Below are 21,583 nucleotides of genomic sequence, written 5' to 3'. Positions count from 1 at the left end.
CTTCCCCAGATTTGGGAACTTTTCAGCTATTATTTCTTCAAATAAATTTTCTGCTTCCTTTTCTTTCTCTTTTCCTTCTAGAATCTGTGTAATGCAAATATTACTACATTTGATGGTGTCACTGAGTTCTCTTAGTCTGTTCTCATTTATTATCTTTTTTCTCTTTCCTGTTCAACTTGATTGCTTTCCTTTACTCTATTCTACTTCCTCTGTTCTATTTATTCCCTCTAGTATATTTTTAATTTCAGTTATTGAGTTGTTCATCTCTGATTGGTTCTTTTTTATGTTTTCTATCTCTTTGTTGAGGGTCTCATTGAGGTCCTTCACTTTGTTCTCAAGTCCAGTGAGTATCTTTATGACTATTACTTTAAATTCTCTATCAGGTATATTACTTACCTCTGTTTCACTTAGGTCTCTTGTAATTTTTTCCTGATCTTTCATTTTGGGTCATAGTCCTCTGTCCCCTTATTTTGTCTAACTCTCTGTGTTTGTTTCTATGTGTCAGGTAAGTCAGCTGTGTCTCCTGCTCTTGAAAGTAGTGGCTTTATGAAGAAGAGGTCCTATAGTGCCCTGCAGTGCAATGTCCCCTGTTCACCAGAACCCAGTGCTTCAAGGGTATCTCCTCTGTATGTTGCATGCACCCTACTGTTGCGGCTGAGCCAAGTTTGCCTTTAGTCCGGTTGTCTGCAATGACTCTCCTTGCCTGTTGTGAGCAGGTTTTGGTCCCTGTGTTGTTAGTGGGCCAGTCTGGGGCCACTGTAGGCTAAAACTGAGTCAGATCAGATGTTTGCCAAAGATGCAATAGCACTAAACTGCCGGGTGCTTTCCCTGTGTTTTGCCCTGAGAAGCTTTTGTTGGAGGGTGGAGCCTGCAATCAGACTGGCCCCCTGCTGGGCCACAGTCTGACAGGTGCATGTATTTATCTTCACCTCTCCCCAGGGCAGGAGTCACTTTGGAGTGGTGGAGGCCCCTGGCAGGGCTACTTGCACACTTCTAGGCTTGTGGCACTGTTTTGGATGGACTCTGCCTAAGAGTGTATTGGAGAGAGCTGGGGCTCATGGTGCTAGCAAGATCTGCACAGGTTTCTGTGGGTGAGGGCTTCCAGCCCCTGGGAAAACTCCTGCCCAGGCTGGAATGGAGGGGTGGGTCCATAGAAGAGCTCAGGGAAGGAGGAGGTTTGCAGTTAGTAAGGTTCATGCAGGTCTGCTGTGTGAGAAAGACCTGAAGCTGCCTGGGATGGAGGGGGCGTGTGTGCGGAAGAATGTGGAGCCAGGGCTCTCACTGTGAGCAGGAGAGTGTTCTGCTGCCCGGGTTCCCACAGGTCTCTGCATATCTAGGCTGGGGGAACAAGGAAGGGAAATGACACCTTCTAGCTATTTTGTTCTTAGAGAAGTGTCCCCCAAATCCCTGTCCGTCCAGCACGTGCTCTGAGATTAGTAAATCCTCCTGTATACCCCACACGTTTTTCCAGCTGCCTCTTCTGTGCTGTATCTCAGCCAGGCTGTGGGCAGCACTCTCTTAATTATGTTCTTTCATTTCATCAGCAGCGCTCTTTCAATTACATTCTCCTTTCATTTTGTCATATTGGGATGCAAGGAAGGAGTTCAGGAAGGTATCATTCTCCTTAGTTTATAAATAAGAAAACTGAGATTGTACTGAAAGTTACATATATTATAACTGAGAAGACTAGAACTTAGAGATACTTTTCTTACTTCCTTTTGCTGCTTCACGTTGAGATTGTCATTATCAACTGAAATTGTTAGGGCCCTCCAGCAGGAATAATTTTCATGTTAACTTCCTCCCTCTTTTACCTTAGGGTAAAAAAAATATGTAGGAGGAGATTTTATTAAAATAGATTGGGAGTTTCCCAGCATTTGGGGCTTTGGAAAACATGAGTCTTGATTTAAATTCCAAAGGAAAATGTTTAGTAAAAATTAATAATAGAAATCTCAAAACCCTGGGGTGCCTGGGTGGCTCAGTCGTTGGGCATCTGCCTTCGGCTCGGGTCATGATCCCGGGGTCCTGGGATCAAGCCCCATGTCAGGCTCCCTGCTCCGCGGGAATCCTGCTTCTCCCTCTCCCACTTCCCCTGCTTGTGTTCCCTCTCTCGCTGTGTGTATCTCTGTCAAATAAATAAATAAAATCTTAAAAAAAAAAAAAAGAAATCTCAAAATCCTGATCCTAGAAAATTATAACTAAACATTTTAATTTAAAAATTCTTTTTTTTTTTTTTAAAGATTTTATTTATTTGAGAGAGAGAGAATGAGAGACAGAGAGCACGAGAGGGAAGAGGGTCAGAGGGAGAAGCAGACCCCCCGCCGAGCAGGGAGCCCGATGTGGGACTCGATCCTGGGGCTCCAGGATCATGACCTGAGCCGAAGGCAGTCGCTTAACCAACTGAGCCACCCAGGCGCCCTAATTTAAAAATTCTAACTCAAATTTTAGTTTAAGTTATGTATTAGAGGAAAACATGTACCCCAAACATTTGCTAAAGAAAAACATATTAACTAAGGTTCTAAAATAATCATATAGTAGCTGTCCTTAGATTTTTGTCCTTGGTTCCTTAGGAACTCTCATTGATTTAAACTGCTTTGCTTCTTATTTCTCTAGGACTACATAACCATGACATATAAGACACCAAAATAGGACTTACAAATTTTTTGAATAGTAGTCTTGATTCTTTTTAATGCATACTTTGTTCCTCTCCTTCAGGTAGCAAATTATGGAGTTGGAGGACAGTATGAACCCCATTTTGATTTTGCACGGGTAAGTAAAAAAAAAATGGGGAAGGGGGCACCTGGGTGGCTCAGATGGTAAAGTGTCTGCCTTCGGCTCAGGTCATGATCCCAGGGTCCTGGGATCGAGCCCCACATCGGGCTCCTGGCTCAGTGAGGAGCCTGCTTCTCCCTCTCCCTCTGCCTCTCTCCCTGCTCATGCTTTCTCTCTCTCTTTCTCTCTCTGTATCTCTGTGTCTCAAAGGAATAAATAAAATCTTAAAAAAAAAATGGGGACGGTAGGAGTTCTGCTGAAACTCAGGCATGACGTGTTAATTCTGTTATTTTAGTATTAAAAATTTATAGTCTGTTTGCAATTTGTGGAAGCATGGTGGAATAGATATCCTATAAAACCTTTTTAGCAGTAAAAAACCCTTAGATACACAGTAAAAAAAAATTAGATACTTTTAAATGCATTGCTGAGCCTGGAAGAAAGTAAAGGAAATTCCCAAAGGCAAAATGAACAAGGAAAACTTAGAAACTAAAATTAGAGTTAAAGGGGGTGGCAGAAAAGCTGAAGCTGAAAGCATGTGCCTCCAGGAATATAGAGCTTTGGGGACTAACACCTCTGTGAGAGAACCTACCACTGCGCAGGCTACTGAACCTGAGAGACCCGTGCATAAAACCTGAATCTCCAAAAGGATTACACCCTCAGAGAACGAATAGCCTGAAAATAATCTACTTTGAGTTAGGAGCCTTAAGGAGAGTTGCCTGTCATCACCCTGGTGGGGATGTAATGTGTATGAGAGCCTTTTCTGGAAGTTTGAAAGCATAGGCCTGCTCCCACATGAACCTTGGATTTGAATTTTCACTACCCTGGAAGAGGAGAAATTAAAGTTGTTCAGTTAGATAGTGCTCCTTGGTACCTGGCAGAAAACAGGCATCCTCATTCTAACACCTCAGGAATTTTAAAGATTAAGGTCAGCCAAACAGGAACTGATTAAAAAAGAAATTACTAACTGGTAATAAGACACCATTGGTGAGACTGAAACAACCCACACATTTAGATGCCCCCAGGATGTTAGGTAGTTATCAGATACAGAATATAAAATAACTGTATAATATTTTTAAAAATTAAAGGATAAAAATTAATTAACTTTCAAAATGATTTAACATTTGAAAAACAAATGGAAGCTCTAGGTAGAAAAAAGTAATTGTTGAAATTTAAAGTTTGGATAAATTAAAACAGGTTAGAGACAGTTGAAGTGAATTAGTAAATTAGCTGATAAATCTGAAGAAATTACAAGAATATGCTGAGAGATAGGAAGATAAATACAAAATAGATGTAGAGACACTGGAGAATAAATAATATCGAAGCAGTTTGCTAAAACGGTGTAACTTTTCTTTTTTCACATTAAGCTATAAATTATACATTATCAAATCTTAATTAAGCTTTATCATAATTACCTGAATTCTAGGGGTGCCTGGGTGGCTCGGTAGGTTAAGCGTCTGCCTTTGGCTCAGGTCATGATCCCGAGGTCCTGGGATTGAGCCCCACGTCAGGCTCCCTGCTTAGTGAGGAGCCTGTTTCTCACTCTCCCTCTGCAGCTCCCCTGATTGTGCACATGCATAGTCTCTGTCAAATAAATAAATAAAATCTTTAAAAAAAAAAAAAAGTAAAATAAATTCAGGGAGAAGTATTTTTTAAAAATTAAATGAATTCTAAGAACTAAACTGCCTCAGGTACTTTAATAAATTTATTGATCTATTACCATTTTAAAATGAGTATATTCTTTTGAAAGAAAACACAGCTTTTATTGTGTTATAGCCCTTGACCATCTTAAATCCCAGAACCCTAGACTCTTCTGTGTAGGCCAGCAAAGAATATATTTTTAGTTTCTTTCCCTTCTATTTTCAATTATTGAAAAATGTCTGAGAGTCTTGGATGATGTGAAAGAGTATAATTCAAGTCCTGATATTAGTGCAACTAAATTTTTTTCTTAGTTTTTTTATTTAGAAATCATTACAGATTCTTAGGAAGTTGTGAAGAAATGTACCAGGAGGTCCCGTGAACCGTTCCCTCAGCCTCCCCCACTGTTAACATCTTCCATTACTGTAGCACATTATCAAAACCAAGAAATAGGCATTGGCACAAGCCACCGAGCTTATTCATATTTCACCAGTTACATTTACACTAATTTAGGTGTGTGTGTGTCTATGCAGTTTTATTACATGTGTAGCTTTGTGAAACTACTACCACAGTCAGGGTGCATAAGTGCACCATCGCTGCCAGACTCCCTCATAGTACTGCTCTGTAGCTGCACATACCCTTCTGCTTCCCGTTCCTAACTGCTGGTTAGCACTCCTCTAACCTGTCTCAATTGTCGTTTCACAAATGTTAGACTTGTATGCAGTATGTATCCTTTTGAGATCTTCTCTTTTCACTCAGCATAATTCCCTTGAGGTTCATGTTCTTACAGAATGTAACAGTGTGTTCCTTTTTTATTGCTGAGTACTATTTTATGGTATGGACACACCTCAGTTTGTTTAGTCATTCATCCTTTGAAGGATGTTAGGGTAGTTTCCAGTTTGGGGCTGTCACAAATAAAGATGTGTGTAAATTTCTGTGTGAAAAATCCATTTTCATTTTCCTGGGATAACTGCCAAGAGACTGTGTTGTATTTTGATTTAGATTTTTAAAAAAAGATTTTATTTATTTATTTGAGACAGAGAACGAGCAGGGGGTAGGGGCAGAGGGAGAGGGAGAAGCAGACTCCTTGCTGAGCAGGGAGCCCGACACGGGGCTCGATCCCAGGACCCTGAGATCATGACCTGAGCTAAGGCTTACATTTATCGGACCAAGCCGTGCAGGCACCCCTAATTTAGATTTAAATAGCCAGATGTGAATTCTCCAGCCAGATTAAAGTGCTGACTGTCTAAAAGAATGACAAGCATAATCACAGTAAACATTTGAATGGATAACGAGTTCAAAGTAAATCTCAAAATAAACTTTTTACCCACAGAGAACAGAGTTCATAAATGTAGCTATGAGGCTCTCTGTCTTTTTGGAAGCAAAACTATAGGCATGAATTTTATTAATAATCTATAGATAGTAGATATTGGTTTTCGTTATTTAGGCTAATAAATGTGGGGGTTTTTTTCCCTGCAATGGTCTTACCAAAAGTATTCACTGTACAAGCTGAATTGAAATCCAACAAGTATTTAAGTGACTGCTATATATTGTGCACCAGACATTATATATGTATTTTTTAAGATTATTTATTTATTTATTTATTAGAGAGTGAGCAGGAGAGAAACAGCATGAGAGGGGAGAGGGTCAGAGGGAGAAGCAGGCTCCCCGCTGAGCCGGGAGCCCGATGTGGGACTCGATCCCAGGACCCTGGGATCATGACCTGAGCTGCAGGCAGTCGCTTAACCAACTGAGCCACCCAGGCGCCCTGCACCAGACATTATAAATGAACCTTTTGGGGTTAGGCATATCCTTTAGCATATTACTGGTGTTTAGTTGCCACTAGATAATTTGCATTACTGAATTTCACTGTGTTTTATTCACAGAAAGATGAACCAGATGCTTTCAAAGAGCTGGGGACAGGAAATAGAATTGCTACATGGCTGTTTTATGTAAGTTACAGCTAAAATTTTTATTTTAAGATGGGATTTTATTACATGACATTTATTTTGATGTGTTCAGATGTTTGTTTTCCTTAGACCTTATTTAACATTCTAAAGTTTTTACAACTGAGTAAGTGGAGGGTTTTTTTTTTTTGCATTTGTAACTTTTTCAGATTATAATATTAAAACCTGAATAAGAATGCTGAAATTACTAACAGTATCTATATTTGGAGATAATCATTGTTGATATTTTGGAGTATGGACTGTTAATATGCATATATAAGCACCTCTGTATATATTCACACATATTTTAACAAACTCCTTTTGAATTTTTTTGATATATATCAGAAGAAGTATACAAATCATAAGTATTTAACTTCATAAATTTTCACAGTGAACACATCTGGTGTAAGCAGCAGCTAGATCAAGATAATAGCACATTATAACACCTTGGCAGCCCCATTAAGAGTAACTAACCATTTTCACGTTGTTTATTAAAGTTTCAAACAGTATGGTATTTTTTTATTTTTTCTATATGTTTAGGTATATGAACTGAACAACTTAACTTTGGTCATAATATTTGCTCCAGTTCTCTACTGCTGCATAACAAATAACCACAAATCACCACAAAACTGAATGGATTAAAATAACTTTTTTATTATGTTATGTTAGTCAGCAACAGTACATCGTTAGTTTTTGATGTAGTGTTCCAGGTTTTTATCTCTCTTGGTTGTGAGGTTGAGCGGGCTTCACTCCTGGTTCTTGCTCTGGATCTTTCATGCATTTGCAGTCAGAGGTCATTTTGAAGGCTGAGGTTGAGACTGGCTTTGGCCAGAATACCTGCATGTGGTCTGGGCTTCCTCCCAGCATGGTGACTGGATTACAAGAGCTCATGTCTCCACAAAAAGCAAGGCTGAAATGCATGGCATTTTCATTACCTACCCTCAGAAGTCAAATAATGTCACTTCTGCATTTTATTAATCAAGGCAATTACAAAGATCTGCCAAGGTTCAGGGGGAGAGGACATAGACTCTACCACTCGATAAGGATATTGGTGTCATGTAAAAAAACATGTAGGACAGGGCATATTGGTATAATATTTGGAAAATATAATCTACAGTAGTAACCTTTGTTAACTTAAAAAATGTATTTTATATCTAGACTTAAATTTTGCTTATTTCATTACACTTTCTATCCCGTCCCCATTTGAATGATCCGTGTATCTCTGCTCAGTCTCATTTTCTTTCTTCATTGCTCCCTTCACCTTCCCTGTGTGTCTTTTACTCTATTTCCTCCATTCCGCTTTCCCTCTATTCAACCTACCTTCTCACCTTCCTACCTTATTATTCTCCCACCCTCCCCTCTTACAACTTTATCTGTTTCGAAAAAGATTTAAGTACTGTAATATAACTAAGTTAAAGATGAGAGAGAATTACCACAAAGGGAAAACCAGGGGAGAAGCTTGATACATTATACAAAATTCATGCTGTGAAATCTTGTATACTTTTTAGAGGTGAACTTCCATTATTGTACCAATTTATATCCCACCTTTTTCGATCTGTACATCTTTCACTTATTAGACTAGCAGTTTTTGTGGCTTTAATTTGCATTTCTCTTATTAGAGAGGTTGGTCATCTTTTCTGATGTTTGAGAGACTTTTTTTTCTTTTATGAATATTGATGCTGTATTACTTGGTCCAATATCCATGAATATTAGATTTGACCATTAGATTTTATGTTAATTACTAATATGTTCTTTAATTATATAGCATTTTGATTAGATTAGTAATTCATGTCCCCCCCCCCCATTGTTTAAATACTGTTCCTAGATGGGCCATTTAGCACAACTTTTTCATTGTTTTTTCATTGCTTACAGAGCTGATAGCGCTTTGCTACTGATGCTGTATTTATCATAGTAAAATACCCTTATTTATCTCACTTAATATCAGGCACAGTTTAAATCAAAATAAAAGCATTAAGATCAAACTCTGTTTTCTTTGATATAACATTTGCCTGGCAAATCTTTTTGTTTTCAGTGTTTAAGTCCCTTGTTTTAGATGTGACTCTTGGATGTAGCAATAGTTGGGTTTTGCTTTTTGATACAGTCTTTATGATCTGTGTTTCCTTTGTCTCATTTTGTCCATGTGCTTCCTCAATTTGGAAGATTTGTGTTTTTATTCTAGGTTGCATTTTAAAATTTTTAAGATTTTAATTCCAGTACAGTTGACATACAGTGTGATACTAGTTTCAGGTGTACAAGTTCGTGATTCACCACTTCCATACATTACCCGGTGCTCATCACAAGTGCACTCCTTAATCCCCATCACCTCTTTAACCCATCCACCCCTGACTTTCCGTCTGGTAACCATCATGTAGTTAAGAGTTTATTTCTTGGTTTCTCTCTTTTCCCCTTTTTTTTGTTTCTTAAATTCCAAATATGAGTGAAATCATATGGTATTTGTCTGTCTCTGACTTACTTTGCTTAGCATAATACTCTCTGGCTCTGTCCATGTCATTGCAAATGGCAAGGTTTCATTCTTTTTTATGGCTGAATAATATTCCATTGTGCATATATACATCACATCTTCTTTATCCATTAATCTTTCAATGGATACTTGGGCTTCTTCCATAATTTAGCTATTGTAAATAATGCTCTAATAAACATAGGGGTACATATATCCTTTTGAATTAGTGTTTTCATATTCCTTGGGTAAATACCTAGTTAGGAGCACCTACTATTACTACTGTAGACACTAAAGCTCAGCAGTGAACAAATGAAAAGTCCTGTCCCCATGGAGGTTATACTTTAGTGCAATAAATGCATAATTATACCCCTGTATTACTTGGTGTATTGGTTTTAAATAATCTCTTTTTACCTCTAGCTATAAGACATAAAAGATATCCTTATTGCCTTTCCTGACTGTATCATTTCTTTGCTTTTTATTTTTTTACTTATGTAAACCTAAACAGCATTTTGTTTAAAAACTGAGTAGCATGCACAAACCTATCTATGTTAGGTATAAGTCCAGATATTCTCATATTCTGTGCAGTATCCTATCTTCCTCACAATGGCATATTTAACTTTATTATACCAGTGCTTCTGATAATACTCTGGAATTCTTACAGATGAGTGATGTGTCAGCAGGAGGAGCCACTGTTTTTCCTGAAGTAGGAGCTAGTGTTTGGCCCAAAAAGGTAAACTTGATTCATTTGTTAAATTTTGTGGGTCTGTTTTTTCCCTGAGGAGGAGATGCACCTCAATTTCATGGTTTAATTAACTCCATTTTTAAAGATAGAGATAATCCTTACTAGGTAAAATTTACTTACTAGGTATACCAGGTAAATTTTAAATTTTTTTTTAAGATTTTATTTGACAGACAGCAAAAGAGGGAACACAAGCAAGGGGAGTGGGAGAGGGAGAAGCAGGCTTTCCGCTGAGCAGAGAGCCCACTGTGGGGCTGGATCCCAGGACCCTGGATCATGACCCGAGCCGAAGGCAGATGCTTAACGACTGAGCCACCCAGGTGCCCCAAAATTTTGAATATTTTTATGGCACAATTTTTATGATTACCTAGAGGTAATGAACAACCAAGGATTAGTACTTAAAGTTTTCATTCCTAAAATGGGTTCCAGGGGTGCCTGGGTGGCTCAGTCGTTAAGCGTCTGCCTTCGGCCCAGGTCATGATTCCAGGGTCCTGGGATCGAGCCCTGCATCGGGCTCCCTGCTCAGCGGGAAGCCTGCTTCTCCCTCTCCCACTCCCCCTGCTTGTGTTCCCTCTCTTGCTGTGTCTCTGTGTCAAATAAATAAAATCTTTTAAATAAATAAGATAAAAATGGGTTCCATATGATGTTTATCCCTCCATCTTGCTATTGTAAGATTTGTCAAGCAACTTTGTGGTGTTAATATTTTCATATGATCACCAAAATTTTGTAAATGACTATATTTTTAGAATTTTATTAGAGAAGATATAATGCTGCCATTGAGGTGTACTTCCTCACAGGAACAGAGGAAAATTTAATTTTTGCAAAAAGTGATAACCTGATATTTAGAGATAATTTTGTATTATTCTCCACAGGGAACTGCTGTTTTCTGGTATAATCTGTTTGCCAGTGGAGAAGGAGATTATAGTACACGGCATGCAGCCTGTCCAGTGCTAGTGGGAAACAAATGGGGTAAATATTTCCTATATTCTCTTGTGATTTCTAACATTGAAAGGGATTCAGCCAAGCCAGTTTCTGATCTTAATATATTTGGTTTCAACAGCTCAGAATTCTGATGACAGATTTTAACAGTATTCCCACTTGAATGAGACCAGTATCTTTCCCTCAAGTTTACAATCGTCTCTGATTGAGACATGCTAATGGATAAATTAGAATAGTACCCACTAATACAGTGATGTAAACAGATGGTGACTCCTTATATTTGGGGGAGGCTTCTTCAAAGCTTAATTTTAAAGTTTGGTCTTGAAGCTAAGAGCAGTATGTTTTCCAGGCCTGTTAGAGACCGGGGCCAGGACTCATGTGAGGCTAGAGACACACTCAGGGTCATGCTAGCATGACCGGCCACATTAAAACAAAATAGAAACAGGTGAAGTTATTTTAATACATATTACTTAACCCTATAAATCCATTCCAGTATGTGTCACTAGCCACCTTTCAAGTACTTAGTAGCCACATGTGTCTAGTGGCTACCATATCAGACATAGCAGGACTAAGGAGTGACACCTGATCATTAGAATTTTAAAAATCTCCCCTGATGATGATAATGTTTGAGAATCACTGGACTAGAATGAAGAGAGACTAGTGACTGGGAGATCAGTTTAGAAGGCTCTTTTCCCTTGTCTAAGTGGGCGAGGATGAAAGCCTGGACTAAGGCAGCAGCAAAACTGTTGGAGAGTAAAGAGATTGAAGAGATATACAAGGAAAAGTGACAGGGTTTGATTAATAAAAGATTGGAGACAGGAGTTGAGAAAGATAAAAGAGTAATTAGGGGTCCTAGTTTAGGTATTTTGCACGCATTGATGCCACTGATTGGGCTCTAGGATATAGGAGGAGTAGAAAATTCCATTTGAGGTACATTGAAAAGCAGTATCTTGGAATCAAGGAAACTTAATGAGCACATAATAGTGATTGATTGTAGAATTGTTCCTGTAGAGTGGAGGCTTTGTGTTCATTTTTAAAATGTCTCTATTAGAGATCGTATTTTGCAAACAGGTAAAACAATGTTCTGTCTGTACCTATATCTTAATTCCAATTGTGTTTTCATTTCAAGCCTTTGATTGAACATCAGTTACTTTAGGAAGTGCACATACATAGACTCTCAAATGTGTGTCCAGCATTTAGGGAAGCTTTTAAAAAAGTGCCTAAGTACCATCTGCCTTCATCTTATTTGGTCTTAAACTTTTAGCTCATATAGAAACTTTGTTAAACTAGTTAGATAGTAGAGAATATTAATATATTTTTTTTCTCTCACAGTATCTAATAAGTGGCTCCATGAACGTGGACAAGAATTTCGAAGACCATGTACCTTATCAGAATTGGAATGACAAATAGGCTTCCCTTCCTCTCCTGTTATACTCTAATGTGTCTGATATGCACATTTCCCGGTCTTAACTTTCCAGCGTTTACAATTGACTAACACTCCATGATTGATTTCAGTCATGAACCTCATCCGATGTTTCATCTGTGGACAATCACTAACTTTGTGGGTTTTTTCTTTTAAAAGTAACACTAAATCACCATATTGTACATACAAACCTTTAAAGTTCAGTTGGTATCACAGAGGATAAAGCAAGGTAGAGTTTAAAATGAGGAATTTTTACACTTATTTCCTAAAGAACTTCTTGGTTGGATAAAGAAAACAGTTTAAGCATCTGATTCTAGTATTTCTCTAGTATTTCACTACATCTCAGTGTTTAGGGGGTAGGCTAGAATGGGCCATGTGATTAAGGAACAGAAGCTTCATAGTGTGTACCTAGGTATTAGGTTTACCTAGTCTTCTTTTCTGGATCTGCCTGAAGACTAGGAATAAACTAGGCCTCTGATCTGGGTTCCATTTGATGTTTGCCCCATATGCTATTCTAAGTTGATTTTTTTCCTTCCAAATCTTTTTAAAGAAAGTATACTGTATTTTACCAGTCCCATTCTTCTCTCATAGCTCCTCTGTGGTGAATTAAATCTGAGTTAAAATACTTTGATTAAACAAAAATTTTTAACACAAAGCCCTATATAACAACACTGGTTCTTAACTAAAATGATCATTAGTTTGTTTCTTTCCCCCTTTTCTTAAATGACTGATGATTTTGTCCATAAAATTTGCTGTTTTTCTTAGTGCTAATACCTTGCCTCTTATTCCTGCTATAGCAGGGTGATGATATTGGTATTCTGATAAACTATTGTGCCTTAGGAGACTGGAAATTGTAAAATGTACAAGTCCTTTTAATGATGAGGGAATTGATAAAAAAAAAAATCTTTTCTAAAAAGCCAAAATGTTTTTCTCAATTCTGAAATGTGTTGTGACAACAATGACCTATTTATGATCTTAAATCTTTTTTTAAAAATGTTTTTGTTTTCTGTGTGGTATTTTTCATACTTGAATGTGAATGCATACTATAGTGACAACAGGTGATTTCTATTGTTTTTTTTTTTTTTTTTAATGCAGAGTACTGAGGTTTATCCCCTTGGTTTTCATTCACTCTAATGTCACACTGATATGGTAGAAAATTTAGGCTCTCTGAACTTGCAGATACTTAATCAAAATAGGTTTCCTTCAAAAGGAGCACTACAACTTTACTATGGTTATGGAGTTACTACAATAATGTTACTTAAGCTCTCTCTTATTCAAAAATAAGGTGTAATATAAAGCTGTGATCATAATGAAGTATACCCATTGACCCTTTGGACTTTTTACATTTCTTATGGTGAATCTTAGTTCATACGAGGGCTTTCTATCCTTTATGCACTATTTAAATATTTAAGAAAGAATTTGGTTGCTTGGGTAAGAAGGTATTATTACTTTTACCAATTCCTTTCTCCAAAATACCCTTTGTTTCACAACTATTTTGGTAGGAAATTTGAAAATTAGCTTCAGTATTTTAATCTTAGATTTTGTGGCTATAGATGATTTAATCTTAGATTTTGTGGCTATAGATGATTTATTTAAAAGAAATAATCATGCTAGAAGCAATGTAAATGCCAAAGGATAGAAATAAAATGGGGGTTCAGTGAATGGAAACTAACCTTTATTACCCTATGTGATTTAGCAAGTAGAATAAAAATAATATATATTTCAGAAGGAAATGACATTCTTACAGATTTCTTCATTATATTCAATCCAAACTCTCCGTGGGGATCAGTAAACTCTCTTCAGTGTTAGATCTTACAGAACCCTCCCAAGTTTCATTACCAACTATTTTTCTTTCCAGATGAAAAGGAGAAAAAAAAAATTCCATAAAAAGTTTTGAGTCCAGTGGTCATTGCAATCTTTTTTTTTTTTTTTTTTTTTTTTTATGGTGAACATTAAAGGAGGGCTACATACCAGCTCTGGATGCCCTGGGGCACAGAAAAAAAAAAAGCTGTGATTTAAAGGAGCAACCAGAATATAAGGGAACTCTGCCAAAGGATGGGGGAGCTGTTGGAACGCTCTTTAGGTTGGAGGGGCTAGCAAGTGCCCTTCACTTTGATAGCATGGATGGAGGCAGGGTCTGAGCACCCGAGCAGGCTTACCACCTTAGTGAGACCCAGGCTTCTAGCCCATGCCAGTCCCAGCCATCCCACCAAGGCAGCCTCAGCTGCAGCCCAGATGGAGCACACACCAGGACACCCTTAGTGAGTGCTCACTGTAGCTCCAGCCATCTGTCAGATGACAGAGGCACAGAACACCCCAGAGCACTCCAAACCTGCACCACTTTGGCTCCAGAGGACTTGCCAGGGCACCTGTAGCATAGCACTCCAGGAACCCCTGGCCGGTGCCTGCCATGGTTCCAGCCACTCCACCAAAGCACCCCTGTGTGGAGTGCTCCAGGATTCACTGGCCCATAACCTGCCTTAGCTCCAACTGCTCCTGTAGGGCACCCTCTGCACTTAGCACTTGCACCCACTATCAGTTTCAGCTGTTCTGCCCGGGTGCCCCCTGCACCAAGAGCCCCAGGACCAGGCCAGCCCATGCCCACTTCAGCTATGTTCACCTGCCAGGGCACACTCTGTAGGGAGTGCCCCAGAACCCCCCAGCCCACACCCAACCTTGGCTCCAGCTACCCCCCACCAGGGTGCCTCCTACATGGAGCATAACCGATTCCCCAGCTTGTACTTCACCTGGGTACCCTCTGCAGAGATCCCAAGGGCTGCCCTAGTCCATACACTCTTCAGCTAGCCTGCCCTGGTACCCTCTGCACAGAGAGCCCAGGGACCACCCAGACTATGCCCATTGCAGCTCTGGCCATCCCACAAGGACAGCCCCAGCACTCCAGCCTATGCCACACACAGCTCCAGCCAGCAAACCAAAGTCATCAGGTACACATAGTTTACATGGGATGGCCTTACACAAGACCATTCCTTTGAGTTTAGAAGTAGCTGTTCCACCTAATTCATAGAAATAAACACAAAGTCAAGCAAAATGGGGAGAGAGAAATATGTTGCAAATGAAAGAAGACAAAACCTCAGAGAAAGAACTAAATGGAGATAAGCAATATTTCTGGTAAAGAGTTTAATGATCATAAAGATACTGCACTGGAGAGAACAGTGGAAGAGCTCTGTGAGAACTTGAAAACAAGGAAAATATAAAAAGAACCGAGTTGAAGAATACAATAACACGGCACATGGGTGGCTCAGTCAGTTGAACGTCTGCCTTCGGCTCAGGTCATGGTCCCGGGGTCCTGGGATCAAGTCCTCTGTCGGGCTCCCTGTTCAGTGGGGAGTCTGCTTCTCCCTCTGCCTTTCTTCCCCAACATCTCTCTCTCAAATAAATGAATGAAATCTTAAAAAAAATACCATAAAGGGAATCAACAGATTAGCAGATGTAGAAGAATGGATCAATTATTTGAAAGGATAATAGAAAGCAACCAGGCTGAACAGCAAAACAAAGAATTTTTATTAAGTAGGCTTCATGCCCAGTGTGGAGCCCAACGTGGGGTTTGAACTCATGACCCGGAGATCAAGACCTGAGCTGAGATCATGAGTCAGATGCCTAACTGGTTGTTACCCAATACCCTGAAAAAAGAATTTTTAAAAATGAGGATACTTTAAGGGATCTCTTAGACAATCTCAAGCAAACAAACATTCACATTATAGGGGTCCCAGAAGAAGAAAGAGAGAGTAAGGGGTAGAAAACTTCCCTTACCTGGGGAAGGAAACACATCTAGGTTCAGGAAGCAGAGTTCAAACAAGATGAACTCAAGGTGGTCTACACCACAACACATAATTAAAATGTCAAAGATCAAAGAGAATTTGAAAAGCAGCAAGAGAGAAGAAAATAGGTACAAGGGGAAACCCCATAAGACTAATTTTTCAGCAGAAATTTGTAGGTTAGACGGGAGTGGCTGCTGAAAGGAAAAAACCTGCAATCAAGACTACCTGTAAGATTATCATTCAGAATTGAAGGAGGAATAGTTTCCCCACTGAAAGTTAATTACTACTAAACCAGCCTTATAAGAAATGTTAAAGGACTTTTCTTTACATGTAAAAGGCCATAATTAGAAGAAAATGTCTGAATAAAAAGATGTAAGATATGATACCATACACAGAACACATGTTGGCAGGGGATTAAAAAAGTTTTTAGAATGTGTTCAAACTGAACCATCAAGTTAATACATATATCCTTAGGATGTTATATATGAACCTCATGGTAACCACAAACCCAAAACCTGTAACAGATACACAAAAAAATACAGGGAAAGAAAGCCAAACAAACTAAAGAAAGGCATCAATCACAGCAGAAGAAAGGAACAAGAAAAACTACAAAACCAGCCAGAAAACAATTAACAAAATGCAATAAGTATATACCTATCAATAACCACTTTAAATGTAAATGGTCTAGACGCTCCAATCAAAACACATAGGGTGGTGGAATGGATAAAAAACAAGAACCATCTATATGCTGCCTACAAGAGACTTAAGACTAAAGACACAGACTGAAAGTAAAAGGATGGGAAAAGGTACTCCATGCAAATAGAAGGCATGGGGCAGGGGGCGGGAAGCCAAGGTAGCAATACTTTTATCAGACAAAAAGAAGAATGTAACAAATGACAAGGCCATTAACAATGATAAACCAATCCAACAAGAGGATATAATAATTACCAAGTGTCTATGCACCCAACATTGGAGCACCTAAGTACATACAGCAAATATTAATAGACATAAAGGGAAAAATTGACAGTAATACAATAATAGTAGGTGACTTTAACACGCCACTTAATATCAATGGATAGGTCATCCAGGAAGAAAACCAATAAGGAAACAGTGTCATTGAATGCCACATTAAACTGAATGGACTTTACAGATACATACAGGACATTCCATCCAAAACCAATAGAACACACATTCTTTCCAAGTGCACATGGACCATTCTCCAGGATAGATCACATACTGGGTCACAAATCTCAATACATTTAAGAAGACTGAAATCATATTATGCATCTTTTCTGACCACAATGGTATTAAACTAGAAATCAATCACAAGAAGAAATCTATAATAAACAGATACATGAAGGTTAAATAACATGCTACTAAACAATGAATGGGTCAACCAAGAAATCAAAGAGGAAATAAAAAAAAATACATGAAGACAAATGAAAATGAAAACACAATGGTCCAAAGTCTTTGAGACACAGTGAAAACAGTTCTAAGAGGAAAATTTATAGTAATAAAAGCATACATACCTCAAGAAACAAAATCTCAAATATGCTATCTAGCCTTACACTTAAAGGGGCTAGAAAAAAAAAAAAAAAAAACAACCAAGGCCAAAGTCAGTGGAAGGAAATAATAGAGACAAAAAGAAAAATCAATGAAACCAAGAGCTAGTTCTTTGAAACAAATAAAACTGATAAACCTTTAGTCACACTCATCAAGAAAAAAAGAGACAACCCAAATAAATGAAATCAGAAATCAAAGAGAAGTAACAACCCAACACCACAGAAATGCAAAGGATTATGAGACTACTAGAAAAAATATGCCAACAAATTGAACAACCTAGAAGAAATGAATACATTTTCAGAAACTTCCTAAACTGGGTTCCTGGGTGGCTCAGTCAATTAAGCATCTGCCTTTGGCTCAGGTCATGATCCCAGGGTCCTGGGATCGAGTCCCACATCAGGCTCCCTGCTCAGCGAGGAGTCTGTTTCTCCCTCTCCCTCTGCCCCTCCTCCCTACTCGTGTGTGTGCTCTCTCTCAAATAAATAAAATCTTTAAAAAGAAAAAAAAGAAACCTCCTAAACTGAAGTAGGAAGAAAAATAAAATCCAAACAGAACAATTGTAAGTAACAAATTGAATTAGTAATAAAAAAATTCCCAACAACCAAAAGTCCAGCACTACATGGATTGACAGGTGAATTCTACCAAACAATTAATGAAGAGTTAACACCTATTCTCAAAATATTCCAATAAAATAGAGGAAGGAAAGCTTCCCAGTATGTTCTACAAGGCCAATATTGCCCTAACAAAACTGAAGACACTACAAAAAGAAAACTACAGGCCAATGTCCCTGATGAACATAGATGCAAACCTCCTCAACAAAATATTAGCAAACCACAATTGTAAACAATACATTAAAAGGATCATTCACCAGGGTGCCTGAGTGGCTCAGTCAAGCATCTGACTCTTGATTTTGGCTCAGGTCATGATCTCAGGGTCATGAGATTGAGTCCTGTGTTGGGCTCTGCACTCAGCAGGGAGTCTGCTTGAGAGTCTCTCTCTCTCCCTCTCCTGCTGCCCCTCCCCCTGCTCTCTCTCTCTAATAAATCTGGGGGAAAAAGGATCATTCACCATAATCAAGTGGGATTTATTCCAGGGATGCAAGGATGGTTCAATATTTGCAACTCCATCAACGTGACACACCACATTAACAAAAAGAAGAAAAATCATGATCATCTCAATAGATACAAAAAAAGCATTTGACAAAATCTAACATCCATTCATGACAAAAACTCTCAACAAAGTGGGTTTAGAGGGTTCATACCTCAGCATAATAAAGACCATTTATGAAAAACCAACAGCTAACATCACAGTGGTGAAAATCAGAGCTTTTCCTTTAAGATTAGGAACAAGACAAGGATATCCAGTCTTACTAGTTTTATTCAACATAGTACTGGGGTCCTAGCCACAGCAGTCAGACAAGAAAAATAACAGGCATTCTAATTGGTAAGGAAGAAGGTAAACTGTCACTATTTGTAGATGACATGATATTATACATAGAAAACCCTAAAGACTCCAACCCAAAAACTATTAGAATTAAGTAAATTTGCAGGATATAAAAGCTATACATAGAAATGTTGTGTTTCTATACACTAATAATGAAGTACCAGAGAGAAATTAAGAAAACAATTCTATTTACAATTGAACAAGAATACCTAAAAATAAACTTAAACAAGGAGGTAAAAGACCTCTACTCTGAAAGCTATAAAACATTGATGAAAGAAATTGAAGATGACAGAAAAAATGGTAAGACATTCCATGCTCATGGATTACAAGAATATTGTTAAAATATCCATACTGAGTCAAAGCAATCTACATATTCAATGCAATCCCTACCAAAATACCAACAGCATTTTTAAAAAGAACTATAGCAAATAATCCTAAAATTTATATGGAACCACAAAAGAACCCAAATAGCCAAAGCCATCTTGAGAAAGAAAAACAAAACTAGTGGCATCACAGTTCCAGATTTCAAGATATACTACAAAGCTATAGTCATCAAAACAGTATGGTACAAAAACAGACACATAAATCAACGAACAGCATAGAGAGGCCGAAATAAACCTGTATTTATATGGCCAATCTATAGCAAAGGTGGTAAGAATATATAATGTGGAAAAGACAGTCTCTTCAATAAATGGTGCTGGGAAAACAACAGCTTCATGCAAAAGAATGAAATTGGACCACTAGTCTTAACCATACACACACAAAACTCAAAGTGGATTAAAACCTAAATGTGAAACATGAAACTATAAAACTCCTGAAAGAAATATAGGCAGTAATTTCTTTTACATCAGCCTTAGCAACATTTTTCTAGATAGGTGTCTTCAGGCAAGGGGGAAAAAAGGCAAATATAAACTACTGGAACTACACCAAAATGACAGGGTTTTTTATAGTGAAGGAAATCAACAGAACAAAAAAGCAACCTACTGAATGAGAGAATATATTTGTAAATTATATTTCTGATAAGGGGTTGATATCCAAAATACATTAAGAACTTATACAACTCAACACCAAAAAAACAATGTGATTTAAAAATGGGCAGAGGACCTGAATAGACATTTTTCCAAAGAAGACATACAGATGGCCAACAGACACATCAAGAGATGCTCGGCATCACTCATCATTAGGGAAATGTGAATTAAAACCACAATGAGATATCTACCACCTTACACCTGTCAGAATACCTAGAATCAAAAACACAAGACATAACAAGTGTTGGTGAGGATGTAGAGAAAAAAGAACCCCCATGCACTGTTGGTGGGAATGCAAACTGGTATAGCCACTGTGGGAAACAGTATGGAGACTCCTCAAAAAATTAAAAATAGAAATATCATATGATCCAGTAATTACACTCCTGGGTATTTACAAGAAACAAAACAAAACAAAATAAAACAAAACAACCCTGAAAACACTACTTCAAAAGATTTTGCACTTCTATGTTTATTGCAGCATTATTTACAATAACCAAGATCTGGAAGCAACCCATGTGTATTGATAGAGGAATGGATAATATATAGTTATATAGTTTATATATATATTTAATGGCAAGATCTCGTTCTTTTTTATGGTTAACTAACATGGATGGACTTAGTATTATGCCAAGTGAAATAAGTCAGTGAGAGAAAGACAAATATCATATGACTTCACTTATATGTAGAATCTAAAAAACAAATTGAAGAAACAGACTCATAAATACAGAAAACAAACTGATGTTTGCCAGAGGGAGAGGTGTGGGGGGTGTGGGCAAAATGGGTGAAGGGAAATGGGAGGTATAGGCTTCCATTAATGGAATGAGTAATCATGGGGTTCAAAGGTACAGCATAGAGAATATAATCAATGGTATTAACTTTTATTTGAGAATTTTAAGTTTACTTTCTGTGTGAATGTAGCATTCACCTAAATATACATTTTGATGCAGTAAGACTGATAAGCTATAAAAAATAAACATTAGGATTAAGGCAGTCTTATCAAATGTAAAAACAGATTTTTAATAAAAGGAATAGCCAAAAGGAGTGGAAGTCATCCATACTCTGCTTTTTGAGGTCTTGTTGAATTTCTACTGCAGCAGTCTTCTGTTGAAATTAGTTGTATAAAGCAAGATAATGACAGATAAAATAAGCTTTAAAATCCAAAAAGAGAAAATCCTTAGATTTTGTTATATGGTTATTCCAATATCCCAATAGGGTTATTTCTTATACAAGCCTGTTTTAGGCTAAATATTTTAAAGAATTCAGAATAGATACTTTCAAATAGAACACAGTGATACACACTTTTATATTTCAGGGCATTTTAGGGAGATGAATTGTATCTTGAGTCAATCTTTTCTAGAAAAGGCATTCACTAATTTTAAGTGCAGCAAAGACCCAGAATTATTACTGTAATATCTATTTTAAAGCCTTAAATATAAACTCCACTGCAATGTAGGTTTTACATAGGTTTGAATATATCAGGAGTTATATTATGTAAAATAACTACATAATGGTTAACTTCTAATAACATATTAATCTTATCCCTTGATTTCTGTATAATAAAACTTATTGTAGTTGTTAACTCTTAGAAGATAAAATAACTTACATAATAGTTGAATTTAGTTATGTTCTATTTTTGCTTTACATTTATAAGGCAACAAAGTTAAGGCTCTGTGACATGAAACACTTGTCAGACTTTTGTTTTGAGATGGAAAAAAAGTGGTCCTTATTAAAAATAAATCAGTGTTATTTCTCTCACATTCCCTTTTTACTTCTGCAACCATGAGAAAACAGTCTATAGAAAGTTAAACTAAGGTAATAATTAGAAGTGCTCTGAAACAGTGCTACTTAGAGTGGTTTG

General features: G+C 37.6%; 1 protein-coding gene across 3 annotated transcripts in view; it reads left to right on the top strand.

Annotated features, from left to right (window-relative positions):
- P4HA1 (prolyl 4-hydroxylase subunit alpha 1) overlaps window positions 1-12,967 on the top strand; it is an 81,955-nt gene extending 68,988 nt beyond the window's left edge. For all 3 annotated transcript variants that reach the window (XM_021700206.1, XM_021700209.1, XM_021700208.2), the window contains 5 exons: window positions 2,713-2,766; window positions 6,291-6,356; window positions 9,473-9,541; window positions 10,423-10,519; window positions 11,822-12,967. In XM_021700206.1, the coding sequence (XP_021555881.1) occupies window positions 2,713-2,766; window positions 6,291-6,356; window positions 9,473-9,541; window positions 10,423-10,519; window positions 11,822-11,892 (357 nt within the window). In that variant the 3' untranslated portion in view covers window positions 11,893-12,967. The remainder of the gene's footprint in view (window positions 1-2,712; window positions 2,767-6,290; window positions 6,357-9,472; window positions 9,542-10,422; window positions 10,520-11,821) is intronic.
- The last annotated feature ends 8,616 nt before the right edge of the window (window positions 12,968-21,583 follow it).

Source organism: Neomonachus schauinslandi, chromosome 6, assembly GCF_002201575.2.
Source record: "Neomonachus schauinslandi chromosome 6, ASM220157v2, whole genome shotgun sequence".
In the NCBI taxonomy this organism is placed as follows: Eukaryota; Metazoa; Chordata; class Mammalia; order Carnivora; family Phocidae; genus Neomonachus; species Neomonachus schauinslandi.
The sequence above is the reverse complement of the archived record's forward strand: the minus strand, read 5'-3'. Positions and strand labels throughout refer to the sequence as shown.